Source organism: Odontomachus brunneus, unplaced genomic scaffold, assembly GCF_010583005.1.
Source record: "Odontomachus brunneus isolate Ranch 3 - 2012 unplaced genomic scaffold, Obru_v1 Obru_scaffold_158, whole genome shotgun sequence".
NCBI lineage: Eukaryota > Metazoa > Arthropoda > Insecta > Hymenoptera > Formicidae > Odontomachus > Odontomachus brunneus.
The window spans coordinates 365,881-379,882 of record NW_022639608.1 but is presented as its reverse complement, the minus strand read 5'-3'; the positions used below and the strand labels follow the sequence as shown (position 1 = coordinate 379,882).

At 43.0% G+C, this 14,002-nt stretch overlaps 1 protein-coding gene and 1 long non-coding RNA gene across 16 annotated transcripts in view; one reads left to right on the top strand and one right to left on the bottom strand.

Annotated features, from left to right (window-relative positions):
* The window catches only part of LOC116850881, a 131,890-nt gene extending 123,851 nt beyond the window's left edge, over positions 1–8,039 (bottom strand). For 3 of the 5 annotated variants that reach the window (XR_004379467.1, XR_004379469.1, XR_004379465.1), the window contains exons 1-2: positions 7,589–8,039; positions 4,976–5,063 (exon numbers count right to left, since the gene is read on the bottom strand). This is a non-coding gene — a long non-coding RNA (uncharacterized LOC116850881). Of the gene's footprint in view, positions 1–4,975; positions 5,064–7,273; positions 7,556–7,588 lie in introns of those variants that run through there. The other 2 variants (XR_004379468.1, XR_004379466.1) reach the window with 2 other exon arrangements.
* LOC116850871 overlaps positions 1–14,002 on the top strand; it is a 488,766-nt gene that overhangs the window by 386,461 nt on the left and 88,303 nt on the right. For 9 of the 11 annotated variants that reach the window (XM_032829662.1, XM_032829664.1, XM_032829661.1 and 6 more), the window contains one exon: positions 1,824–1,942. In XM_032829662.1, the coding sequence (XP_032685553.1) occupies positions 1,824–1,942 (119 nt within the window). Of the gene's footprint in view, positions 1–1,823; positions 1,943–2,020; positions 3,536–8,152; positions 8,295–14,002 lie in introns of those variants that run through there. The other 2 variants (XM_032829670.1, XM_032829669.1) reach the window with 2 other exon arrangements.

Below are 14,002 nucleotides of genomic sequence, written 5' to 3'. Positions count from 1 at the left end.
AGCGCGAAACGAAGAGAGACGGATCGTTATTTATCCGCGATATGAAGCAATCGCTTAGCGCTCCGAGGAAAAATTGACTTCGCAATTTTGCATCGTTTAAATGCAGATCCGACAAGCTGCGGACTTATCGTCGCGGATTTATCGATGTAGATCTTTCGAGTCTCTCCGTGATTTAATTTTGAAATTTTGAATACTGAGTCGAGGGGTTATCTCGAGAAATATATCGTTGATAAGAACATTGCATTATCGCGACGATTTTAACATTTTAATCACGTTGTTCCTTCCAGCAATACAAAGGTATTGTCACGTTTCGCATATCGTGCGTCACTCTCAGCACGATAACGTCAGGCAAAGCAGGATGGATTTATTATCACAAACGTTAATCGATACGCCCGCTCCTCGCGGAATTTGCGCGATTTTCCACGACGGCAAACTCGTCGGCGATTCGAACGAGGCGCTGGACTTTCGGGTGGAACATCGGCCGCGCTCAATTCCTCGGCCTTTGGCTTCCTGAAATAGTTCTTGAAATAGTGCGCGACCCGGAGGCGCGTGTAATAAACCTAATTCCACATACTTAACGGACATACCATCTCCGAGGCCGGCCGGATCCCCGATGTGGACGGTGTTAAATTCGTGAGTAATTTCTACGTGCGTAGAGGTATCACCGACGGTGATACGACGATTTCTTATTCTGTAACGGAACGGATGATAATGGTGCCGTTTGTCAGGATTGCGTTAACTACCGTGAAATTTCCGCCGCCGCCACCGCTGCAATTTGATATCTCCGGGTGAGAATAGCCAATTTAATTTTGCGACATACAGGCAAAACGATGAGTATCTTTTGATATATAATGATGCTGTTGATTGCTTGCATGAAGAAATGCGCTAAATTCAATCAAACTCTTTCCGCGTATTTTTATAAACAGCAAATTGCATTTCGTAAAATCATCCGAAAGATCTTATCTTTTATAATGGCACAATGAAAAAGAAATATTAAGTATATAAAGTATATATAATATATAAAATATTAAAAAATAATATTTCGATATTTTCTCACACCGATCAACACATTGAGGAATGATTTCTTTCAAATAAACAAATATATACTTTTTCATAACACACCGTTGTTTTTTATAAAAGCAATCGTTTACTCAAAAAGAGTGAGATTCAAGCGTGTGGTTACTACCCCACCAATAAATGTTTCTTTTTATTTTCCAGATATTTTCTTTCTTTCTCAGTGCACGCAAAACGTGCGATCGACATGGCATTATTGAATTGTTTTCTTAGCACGTAGGACAAATAAGGAGTAAACTCGTCGAACGATACGACAACCTCGTGTCGTTTCCCGCGGCAGTCGCGTTAAAAACAGGAGCATCGTCAGTTATGAAAATTGTTCTCCCCGGCGACGCCGGGCGTAATAATTGCGCGCCGTATGACGGTAAGCTGCGAATATACAACGGAGATTCGCGTCGTATGCGCCGCACACACGATGGCCACCTGGTATCCGCCGTTCTAATGTCCGTCATAAAACGACGGTGCGCTTTACGAGAGTCATGCATGCTAATTGAAAATTGCGCCACGCTCTAATTTGTCGCGCGGCTTTAAAACGGACCGTGCGACTCGACGCGCGTCCCTAATAAACTCGAACGAAAAAGAAATCGCGTCGACGCGATTTTTTCTCCATTCTCTTTTGCAATACCGAAGCGGTTAGGAGGGGGGAGGAAGAGATTGTTCTTGACCGCGCAATTAATCGCGATTCACGACGAACACCAATTTCCATAGAGCGAGCCCGCTGTGTTCTGACGGCCGTTTCTCTGTCGCAGGTCTGCGGGAAGGTATTCAACAACGCATCGGCGCTCACGAAGCACAAGCTGACGCACAGCGACGAGAGGAAATACGTGTGCGTGATGTGCGGCAAGGCGTTCAAGCGGCAGGACCACTTGTGAGTACAGACTAGCGTATCTCTCGTGGAAATATCAACGTCGTGCACTCGAGTAGAATTTTACGCGCGGAATAATAAGCTCTTGACTAGTCGCTGCTAAGATTAATTTGATTTTGGCGCGCCCAGTCGGAATTTAGGTTAATATCAGTAATACGTTATACTTTGGCAGATAGTTATAATTTCATTAATCTCATTAGATTATATGCATCTCCTTGTATATACTCGTTAAATGTATGTTAAGATCGGACATCTCTTGTAAAATTGATGATTTCATACATCTTTAGACACTTGATCTATAAATTTCTTGGAGTGAAATTCCACTCGAAAAATAAATAAATAATTACGAGCATATAATGCATTCGTTCGTTATTTGTTATTATTTTAAAAAATCAACCTAGAAGTGTCACATTATTTCATATATTTATTAAATTAAGTTAGCCGCAAGTTGTTCATATGTAAAAAACGTATGGACGCGCAAAATAAACGTGCTGTCTGTTCGAGTAGGCTCAAGTTGATATATTCGAGTGATATCTGAAAGATACGGATACTCGGGTAAAACTCGAAAGATCCGAAATACCTGGGTAATATCCAAATGATCCGGATACTTACTCCGGTATCCGGAATTGAGAGCACTAGTGGAAATATTACCACATTTCACTCGTCTTGAGCGAGATTCCACTCCAAGAAATTTAGAAAATACAGGACATACTTCTGCTTATGCGCGTCTCGACGTTCCGCGTCTCACGTCTTGGTTTCCCTACTCAACATCCAGCATCCTGACTCCTGACTGTTTCTGACTGCTCCTGACATTTCCTCATAACACTGATACTCGCATAGGTACGATTCGAACGGCGAAATCATATCAATTAACACGATGCTAACGGGAGCTCGATCACTTTACGCGGAAAACGCGCGTAATTTGGCGGACATATTGCGCAGACAAAATGGCTGCTGCACTTCGCGGTGGCAGCTTAGCTGTACTTTGCGGCGCTGCTTACACCGAAAGTGCGGAGCTTCAATTCGCTTCGGTGTCGGTGAGGTGGTGCCATCTACTGCGAATTACGAAAATTTGAATTACCCGGAGACTCACATATACCGTAACGCGTAGGAGACGCTCGAGTAAAGCAAAATAATCGCCAATGATCGAGTCGCGCGCGTCAATCGCCAAATGTTATTCGCCGACAATGAACGACACTCACGTACAGCGACTGAGAGGTAGCAGTCGATACTCAAAACATCGTTCAAGACGGTCGCAGCTACCGGGCGTCGCATGCCGAACCGCGTGTCTGGCTTGTTTTGTTCGAGCCGTCGAGTGATAAACACACCGCGACGCTACATACACGAGTCGTGTTAGTTAGAATTCTCATCGGGAGATCGAAATACTTCGCTGGTTCGTAATACGTTTAATCGTGTGTTCCTCGACGACATCGCGTAAGATATGTAGTAAGCTGATAAGCTGATATAACTTAATCTCCAATCGAATCGCCGCGGGTGAATATTCGGATTTTTACGACGAAATAAACGAAAGTCGAGAAAGCTAGAACGAAAAATGCAGACGAGACGGACACAGTAGTATACGTCATGTATCTTCAGGTATGTAAAATCACGTGTTATACAGAAGATCTCGCAGTACTATCTTTTGTCATATGTTTTGAGAATTGTGCCGTGATGATGAATGAAAATCGCGATATTCTCGATTGGATACGATATCTTCTCGCAATGCGCTCATGTGATCATAACGACTTCGCTGTGTTAATTTCCATGTTATTGAGCCCAATTCTAACCTTTTACTTAAATGGTTGTTCACGCGTTTTTTGCACACAGTCGCACGATAGATCTTCGAGCTATTCGCTTCTTTCGCGTGTTTTTCGTCCGCGAAGCAGTTGTCATAGAGTGTATCGCGAATCCGAGCGTACTATAAAACGGAAACGAGGAGAACAATATTCGACCAAAGCTTAAAAGAAAACGCTCGCGCTGGCGGCACTGAGTCGTTCATTATGTTCATCAAAGCCTCTCTCGACGCTTCGGCAATAGTGCACGCAGATATACCGGTGTACGAGTGTGTACATGTACATAGCGGTGTGTACATATACGTGTGTATTTCTCTCTCTCTCTCTCTCGTTCTCTCTCTCCCTTTACCTCGTTCTTTACTCGTAAGAAGCCTTCTAAGCTGCCTCCAAGTGCCTTCTTAAGACCGGTAGTTGGAGAAATTTCTGCGCGTAGGTATGTCGAAATAATCCCTTAGATATTTCTCTTATACAATACGTAGTTGTTCGAGTATTAGAGGAAAGAGAATTGCTCGCAAAACTTGTGTATTGTATATTCGCGAATACAAGATCAAATATTTTGACGCTCAAATTCGTATGTCTTCTTTTTCTCATTCTCTAAATTAATTAGTTCGTTCGTTAAATCAATCAGCTTCGCGGGTGAATAAAGCGCACTCGAAATAGACACGATACATTAGATTTTCACGACGAGAAATTTCCGTCCCGTGCGGTCGGCATTCGGCCGCGAGAACAGACCGCAACACCAGTGAGAAAAATGGACGAGCGCGATATAGAAATCAAGAACAAGAGGCGAGAAGGGACGGAGCACAAAGGCGAGTGATGGAACCATAGAGGCGGACTATAGCGAGGATAAGGATTCAATTCTTCGCCGGGAATGGGCGAAGGAATAACGCGGAATCAATAGAGGTCTCGCGACTCGAGAAAGAGAAAGAGAGAAGTTTGGCCGTCGTGGTGTTGTCCGTATCGGGTCGAATGCCTCGGCCAGGTTGAACTCGTATTTTTCCTGAAAGACGTATCCCCAAATCCCCTCCACCCCCGACCTGCCCGATATCCCGTCGCTCTCGCTTTTCCGTCCCCGCTCGCTTGGGATTCGCCGCGCGACCCGCGAGGTCTATTATGCGCGGACAGTATTTTTCTTTTCTCTGCTCACCGCTTCCTCAATGTCTTTCCTCGCTTGGCTTTTCCGCGAATTCGAACGTCGGATTCAATGCGAGCTGTACCGGGTAGGTGCAAAGAAATTACTTACATTTCATCGCGAACGACGAACTTGCAGCTACGTCGACAGGAACTGACTGTGGCTCTGGTTCTCCGCGTTTTTCACCTCTTTCGTTCCGCTGATAAATGATAATAGCATTCAATTAGTCTAAATGGTAACGATCGTGAAGAGCGGGCGTACCCGCAAATTTGAGCTTTCATCGTTCTCTCTCTCTCTCTCTCTCTCTCTCCCTATTTTCGCCAACAGCCTGGTTTATTTTCATTATTCGAAAGTCCCCGCAAACGGATCGCAATAAATTCCGAGCTCAAAGTATATTAAACTGCTATTTCGATCTATTTCGTTTATCCGTGGTAGCTAGACGGTGTTATTTTATTTGCCGCATCTATACGTCGCTGCAGCACCACAACTTGTTTTCAGACTTTCGTGTTTATTTGTTACGATAAGTTAAACGTTTGTTTGTGTCCGTTCCGTCGAGCGCCGCTTTTGGGCAATATTCCCTGTGTAGCTGTGCTTCCGTGTATTCGCGGACGCAAGTAAACGAATCGTACGATACTATCTCATGCGCGAAATCGTCAAGTCCTTGCCCCAGTTCCTGTTTTTCGCCGGGAGCTGCCGCTCTCTCCGTCCTGAGTGCAGTGTGTGTGCGCGCGCGATCGAAAATACTCCGAGTTCTTTCCTCGCGCTTCGGAAAACAGGCTGACTTCCGCGTGTCGGATTTACATCGTCGATACGGGGGAAGGGAACCGTTTAGCGTTACAAGCTGTTCCCTGATAAAGCACGTATCGGCAATTTCGCGAAACCGTATTATCCTCACGGTCGATATTCCGTCAAGACTTTATCATATTAAAAGTTCCAGAACGAAAGAGAAGAAAACGCAAATAATAATAGACAGTCTGTACAATAATACCGCCGTGTGCAAAGATTTTACGGTGGCGAGAAGAGAGAGAAAGAAAGACCTATCGTCTCCATTGTTTGAATGGAGTTTCAAACTTAATTGAGAATAAGAAAAAGTCGGTAGATTGTTCGAGTCTATTGGTACTTTAGTAAATCCATAGTGAACGTGAGAGAGAGGAAAAAGAGAGAAAGAGAGAGAGAAAGAGAGAGACGTCGACTCGACACGTCGCGACAAACATCAATTCCACATACGAGAAATGAGAAGATTCCTCGCTAATAAAGTACTTACGACATGTCCCGATGATCGCACATTGCTATTTTCGACACTCGCCATACTTTTTTGCGCAAGAGACTCATTTTTGACCGTTAAAAGACGCGCAAAACACGGAGCGATGTTGATCGATATATAAGTGACGGTTGCTCGGTGCAAAAGGACCGATGTCCAAGATGGCCATGTAATTGACGATATAGTACGCGCGATATTCTACGATGCATATACGATAGAAGGACATTTAGTCGCTACTTACACATACGATATGCTCCGACGATCCCATATCGCAATTTCGGCACTCCCGACACTGATTTAAACACGAGATTTACTTTCGATAGACAAATGACGTGTGAAACGCGCGATCGATGTGTTCGTGGCGGTTGCTCGATTCAAAAAGATCAATACGCAATATGGCAGCGCAATTGAAGACGTACGCCGATAGTTCGCGTTAAAACGTGAACCGCATCGCCTTCCTAAATTCCGCTTACAATATGCGGAGCAAGCCGTAAGAATTGACCAATTATAGACGATTATCACGAGAATAATCAGCTATGATTGACTAATTCTTACTCCGCATATTGTAGACGAAGTCTTACACGACACGATCTATACATTCTTCTTTCTCTTGCTATCAGACTTACGTTATCCACGCGAGATTCGATGTTGTCTTACTTTCTTTCCCTCAAATTATCACCGAATTTCCAATTCTCATTAATCGACAAGCGATCGGTTGTGTGTCGAAAAACGAGGGAATTATTTCCTACTTACGTACTTACGATACGTCCTGACAATCGCACATTGTTTCGGCATTCCTGACACTGACTTAAACGTAAGATTCACTTTCGACAGGCAAACGACACGTAAAACGCGCGGAGCGATTTCGATCAATGCGTTCACAGCGGTTGCTCGATTCAAAAAGGGCAATGTCCAACATTGCAGTGCAATTGAAGATGCCAATAGTTTGCATTGAAATGTGAACGGTATCGCCTTCCTAGATTCCATGTAAAATATGCAGAATAAGCCGTAAGAATTGGCCAGTCATAGTCGATTATTACAAAAATAATTGGCCAATTTTTATAACTTACGGTTTACTCCGTATATTATATATGAAGCCTTACACAACATGCTCTATACACTCTTTTCTCTCTTGCTACTAGACATACCGTGTGAGATTCGGCGTCATCTTATTTCCTTTCGCTCTAATTATTACCAAATTTCTAATTCTCTATTAATTCGACGATTGTCCGATTCTACTACTACTTGACTCGTGCCCGTTTCTACCAACTTTAGTTAACTCAAGCTGCTGCTGTCAATCGCATCTAACCAGTTCTAACTAACGTGATTGCGACTGGTTCCGTTGAAATAACTAGCCGTCAAAGCCAATGTTGATAGAAACGGGCATCAGTAGATGGTAGAAACGACTGTAAAAAACGTCGATACGTCGTTTGACGACACGACACGACGTGATAAGCACTGACCTATATAAAGAAACAGAAAGATTATTTGCCACTTGCGCGCTTATATGTCCCAACGACGTACATCGTTATATTTCGGCACTCCCGATACTAGATTTGTTCGCGTTGCTTGCACGTTTGACACTTTTGCACCTAATGTCCGTTGTACACCAGACGCGATGAATGAAATCCAATAAGAGCTCCTCTTTCTAAAGAGAAGTCTAATGTACAACGAGCATTAGGTGTAAAGTGCAAACAACGCGAACAGCCCACGAACAATACACTTAGACTTACACTCGACAGACAAGCCGTGTAAAACACGGAGCGATGTCGATCAACGCTCTAATGACGGATGCTCGACAATAGATGGGTAAACGCTCGCACAATTCGTGCTATGTATAATGCATTGATAGACAATGATGACAACCGCATAACTAGAACGAATGTGATTGGCCGAAAGTCTGAACCTATCGATCGCCGCATTGAGTGATAACGCACCCGCGTCACCGACAGACGGCGCCGTTGTAACAACGCGACGACGTTCACGCATGCGATCGATCTATCTTCGATCTTTTCGCGCTGGGTTGTTTACTATTGACGCAACGGTCTACATCGCTCTGTGTGTTTCACGTGTCGTTTGTTGATCGAAAGTCAGTTTTGCGCGTAAATGGATGTCGGAAGTGCCGAAATAGCGATGTGCGACTGTCACGCGCGAGGCATCGTGTGGCATGTAAGTAGTGAGTGATTCTCGTTTTGCGGCGCATGTAACCAGTGCTTGTCGCGACGTGTCGAGTCGCCGTCTCTTATATCTATTTTTACTATCTACGGAATCATCTACGGAATATTGGAAATTCGGTGATAGTCAAAGGGAAAGAGAAAAAGACGCTGCTGAATCTCGGGAGGTCTCAGTATTTTAGTAGGAGAAAAAGAGAGAGAAAGGGAGAGGGCATCTTTGTCAAACCGCGATTGTTCACGTTTTGGCGCGAATTATCGATGTGTATTGCACGAATATAGTCGATGTTTTTGTGTCGGACAATCCCTACTGCCACATCGGTCGACATCGCTCCGCGCGTTTTACACGTCGTTTGTCTGCCGAAAGTGAATCTCACGTCTAAGTGCCGAAATAGCGATGTGTGGTCGTCGGGATGTATCGTATATAAGTAGCGAATAACTCTCTCGTCTTTCGACGCACAACCGATACTTGTCGCGACGTCGAGTACTTGTCGAGTCCGCGTTTTTTACAGTCATTTTTACCATCGACTGAGTCAAATAGCAGAATCGGACGATTGCCGGGTTTATTAATGAGGAATTAGAGATTCGATGATAATCAGAGCGAAAGGAAGTAAGACGAATTTTGTGCGATAACGTAGGTCTACTAGTAAGGGAGAGGAAAGTTATAGAGTATGACGCGTAAGGCTTCAATATGTCTACAATATGTGCCCGTAAGCCATAAGAATCGGTCAATCACAGTTGATTATTCTTGTAATAATCGACTATGATTGGCCAATTCTTACGGCTTATTCCGCATATTGTACATAAAACTTAGGAAGGCGATATCGTTCACGTTTTAACGCAAACTATCGACGTACGTCTTCAATTGCGCTGCCATGTTGCGTATTGATCTTTTTGAATCGAGCAACCGCCATAAACACATCGATCGACATCGCTCTGCGCGTTTTACGTGTCGTTTGTCTGTTGAAAGTGAGTTTCGCGTCTAACAAGTAATCCTACTCAAAGAGTACACTCTGATTTTTTTCTAATTTGGTACAAATGTAGAAGTACAAAAAATATTTAGATCATATTTTTTTGACCCACTTTGAGTTTCACGGGCAGTATATAGCTTTTTAATATTCTCACTCCTATCATCAACAAGTATAATAAAAATACATAAGAAATAAAATTGAATACAAGATATAGTTAAATAATTTTAACAAAATCGGCATAGCTGAGACACGAATCATTCTAAATTTCTTTAGTTGAGATTCCAACCAAAATATTTTAAATCTGCTAAATTAGTAAAAAATCGTTCGAATTTCGGCCAACCCGAGAGAGAGAGAGAGAGAGAGAGAGAGAGAGAGAGAGAGAGAGAGAGAGAAATCCAGCAATTTTAATTAAAATTTTAACAAAATTGGCATAGCTGAGACACGAATCATTCTAAATTTCTTTAGCCGAGATTCCAACTGAAATATTTCAGATTTGTGCTAAATTAGTTCAAAATGTTTCGGATCTCGGTCGAACCGAGAAATTGTTTGTATAAATAATTTTTTTCAACTTTTTACATGTTTTGTTTGAACATTTTATTATTTATACAAACAATTTTACATATTTGACTTTATATTCATAATTAGTAAACCAAAAACGCCTATATCTTGTATTCAATTGTGTTTCTTATGCATTTTTGTTGCATTTGATGATAGAGAAGTGAAAGTATTAAAAAGCTATAAATTGCTCGTGAAACTCAAAGTGGCCCAAAATGAAAAAAATATGACCTATATTATAATATATATATTTTTTTTTGTACTTCTACATTTGTGCCAAATTAGAAAGAAATTGGAGTGTAACGTTTGGGTAGGTTTACTTGTAAGTCAGTGTCGGGAGTAGCGAAATAACGATGTCAGGACGTATCGTAAGTACGTAAGTAGCGAATAATTTCCTCGTTTTTGATATAGAACCGGTTACTTGTCGCGACGAGTCGAGTCGGCGTCTCTTATATTTGTTTTTACCATCGACTGAGTTAAGTAGTAGTAGAATCGGACGATCGTCGGATCTATTAACGAGGAATTGGAAATTCGGTGATAATTTAAAGGAAAGAAAGTAAGACAACATCGAATCTTGCCTGGATAACGTAAGTCTGATAGCAAGAGAAAGAAGAGTATATAGATCGTATCGTGTAAAACTTCGTCTACAATATGCGAAGTAAACTATAATAATTAGTCAATCATACCTGATTATTCTCGTGATAATCGTCTATAATTGGCCAATTTTTACGACTTATTCCATATATTGTACACGGAATCTAGGAGGGCGACATTATTCATGTTTTTAGTGCATACTATCGGCGTATATCTTCAATTATGCCGCCATGAACACATCAGTCGACATCGCTCCGCGCATTTTAACCGTCGTTTATCTGTCGAAAGTGAGTCTCGCGTGTAAATAAATATTGGGAGTGATGAAACGATGTGCAATTGTCGGGACGTATGGTAGATATATGCGAGTAACGAGTAATATTTTTTTTCGTCTGCAATCGGTTATATTCTTTTATGCAATCGGTGTTTATCGCGACGTGTCGTATCGTAGTCTCTTATAGTAGTTTTTATCATCGACTGATTGCTTGAAATTATAATAGAACCTGATTATTGTCGGATTTCTTAATCGAGATTAGAGATTCGGTGATAATCAAGTAGATAGATCGATAATACGACGACAGTGATATACGCATTAAATCTTGATAGTTAACGTCAGTCTATTATAAAGAGATGTATACTCAGTCCGCTTGTATTCTGTAATATACTGCAGCCGTGTGCATTCAATCAATAGTCGACTGTTCTTTGTGCTTTCGCGACGGCAAAAATTTATCATATAATACTCCTCGCGCATTCACGTCATTCGGATTCAAGATCGAAATCATCATATCCTTTTGAGTGAAGTATCATCTTCGATTTATCGATGGTAAGACATAGGTGTGACTGAGTGTACCACGTGAGCTTCGTCGTGAATCTTGTGTTCGTCGGAACCGATAGACTTCCACAACGATACGACTTCAGCACTTCTCAGATTCTTTACCGCACCGTGCTCCATTGTAAGTTTACCTTCCTTACCACGCTGAAAACTTCATATACCCTCATACATTTTAGATCTTGTTGTCTCGTGAGAAAGGGAAAGGAATACTTAAAATACTCGGTCTACTTTTAGAAGTATATTTTATTTTAATAATTAATCTAACAGATCTTTACACTATTGTTCTTTAAATTAATTTACGTCAAATTTATTTTTCTTGGATCTTTATAGCAAGAAATTTTGCGATATAAAATGTATGTTGGTTATGAATTTATTACGTTTGTTATCTTGTCTATATAAGTAAAAAAAATGCGTAAGATTATGACAATCGGTAAAGTATCTGTCAACGTTGTACAAATCGCGAATCTCCAAACTAAATCGAGAGACAAAGGTCGTAGGCGCTTCGTCGCTCCTCCGCTCAGCCTTGAAAATCTGACGGACTTTTAGAACTATAGCTCCGCCGTCGATTTCTTTGGCATCAAACAAGGCGCTATTGTATCTCGGTGTATTTCTGTTATCGAAGTAAATCCACGTAGTCCCTTTGCTGAGTCGGGGCGCCGCCGCGCGAAATAAGGAACGGGAGCGCTTACACCTCGAGTGGAATTCTCTTCGAGAGCTTTTCTTCGAGCGGAGGGTATATACCGGGGAGGGCCGGCCGTTTCTTCGTCCGAAAGGGATTTGCGAGGACGTCGGAACTAAAAGGGAGGAGCGACAACGCGAGCAACGGCAAGGAGGGGAAAACTGCTCCTCCGAGAGACAAAGACTTCCTTCCCGGCTTGTAGCGTCATCGAGAGCTTTATTTTTTGGAAATGTGTTCGATATTTCGATGATTGCTTCCGTGTCGTCTCCAGTAATTTCGAGTGGTTTCTGCTACTAACATCTCTGACAGGAGAACGATAACGGAATCGAATGGGGCGCTTCCTTTGTCTCTAGAATTTCTAAATCGAAAATGCGCGGTACATACAAGAGACGACCGATGTAATTTATAAAATGTCTACGTGCAGATCGACTTTAGAAATTGCCTCGCCAAATGGCTGAAGAAAAAGTTAAGAATGAAGTCGCAACTTTGGCGTAATGGAGCAAAAAGGGAATATTAAAAAGAAGTATATAGAAGCTTCTTTGTTAATAGTCTCGTTAGGCTACCGGGACCGGGCGGAACTAATCGAGAGTTGATAATTAGTGCTGATTTAATCTCCGTCCTCTCAGGCAAAATTCTGCGCGTGCTCATCGAGGCGGCCCTCTTTGCGCGAGATCCAATTAAAGTTTTATGGAGATTCTCATTGTCGGTCGGCCGAGCGCGCGCGCGGGTTCATAGTAATTAATAACAATTTCCTCGTCGTCGAATCCACCACGTGATGACGCAAGGGCGAACGCGAAGACGAACGGGAGTCTCGTGTCGTGTCTCCTCTTCTCTCCTTTCCTCTCTTCTCTTCTCTCTTCTCACTTTTCTCTCCTCTCACTGAAATATTACCGTCGCCAAAATCACGCTCCCTCAAACTGCGGCTTTTTCTCGGTTATTTTTACAAGCCCACATCGTTATCGCCGTTACGTACGATGAAATATTTTCCCGCCCGATACCGATTAAATAAAAACACGATGACGACGGTAACTGCGAGCGAAAACCGCGCGCAAAGCTTGAGAGCTGGATAGGTCGCTGTACAACGCGAACGCTTGCGCGACTATTGTTCCAGCCGAAAACCGTGGATCGGATACTTCTATTTTTGCGATTTTTCACCGAACGAAAGTGCCGAATTTATCTTGCTCTTGCATATTGTCGGGAATATTTTGTAATTTTTGCACGACGGCGGGTCGAGATAACCGATCGGTTGATTAGCGCAGACGATCGCCTGAGTGAAAGAGCAAAAGCGGACGGATTCTGCCTTCGGCTTTCCCTCGTGCCCTTTTCGCACCGATAAAAACAAAAGGAGAGGGCGATGCACGTGCGGTCGACACGTCCCAGGTGTTCTCGATTATCTCCGATAGGAGAGAGCAACGAGGGCGAGAGGGGTCGCGGGCGAGTCACCTTAAAAGTTGGGCAAATTAGCTTTTACAAATTAAACCCTCCCCGCGGCTCCAACTTTACCGTGGAATTTAAGGGAATCCGTTCGTATATCGATAGACTATAAAACTTCGGCGGATGGAGGAGTGGCCCCGCGCGTCTCCTGAAAAATTTACTGGAAACGATATCCCTTCCATCGGACTCCTCACCCCCGTATCCGTACGTCTTCTTCGCGCAATCCACCGGAGGTTCCCACTGCAAAGAATCCGACGGAGGATGTCCACGCCCGGAATATCTCGTTAAAATTTCAGCGAACCAGAGAAAGAGAGAGAGAGAGAGAGAGAGAGAGAGAGAGAGAGAGAGAGAGAGAGAGAGAGAGAGAGGGGGGGGGAGAGAGAGAGAGAGAGAGAGAGAATGAGCGGCCTTTGGAAAAATCGGTCCTTTTCCTAACGAAAACTGCGAGCGGCTCCTTTTAGTAGCCGACATTAATTAAATCGACAGTCAAGAGCGAGGTAAAATCTCCGTTAATTGAGCGAAAAACAAAAGAGAGTGAGAGAAAGAGGGAGAGAAAGAACGGGATTTCGTTATCTATACTACGCCCTACGCTCGATTATTCGCTCGTGAGATATCGTTAGTCACAGCTCGCAAGAGGGACAGAG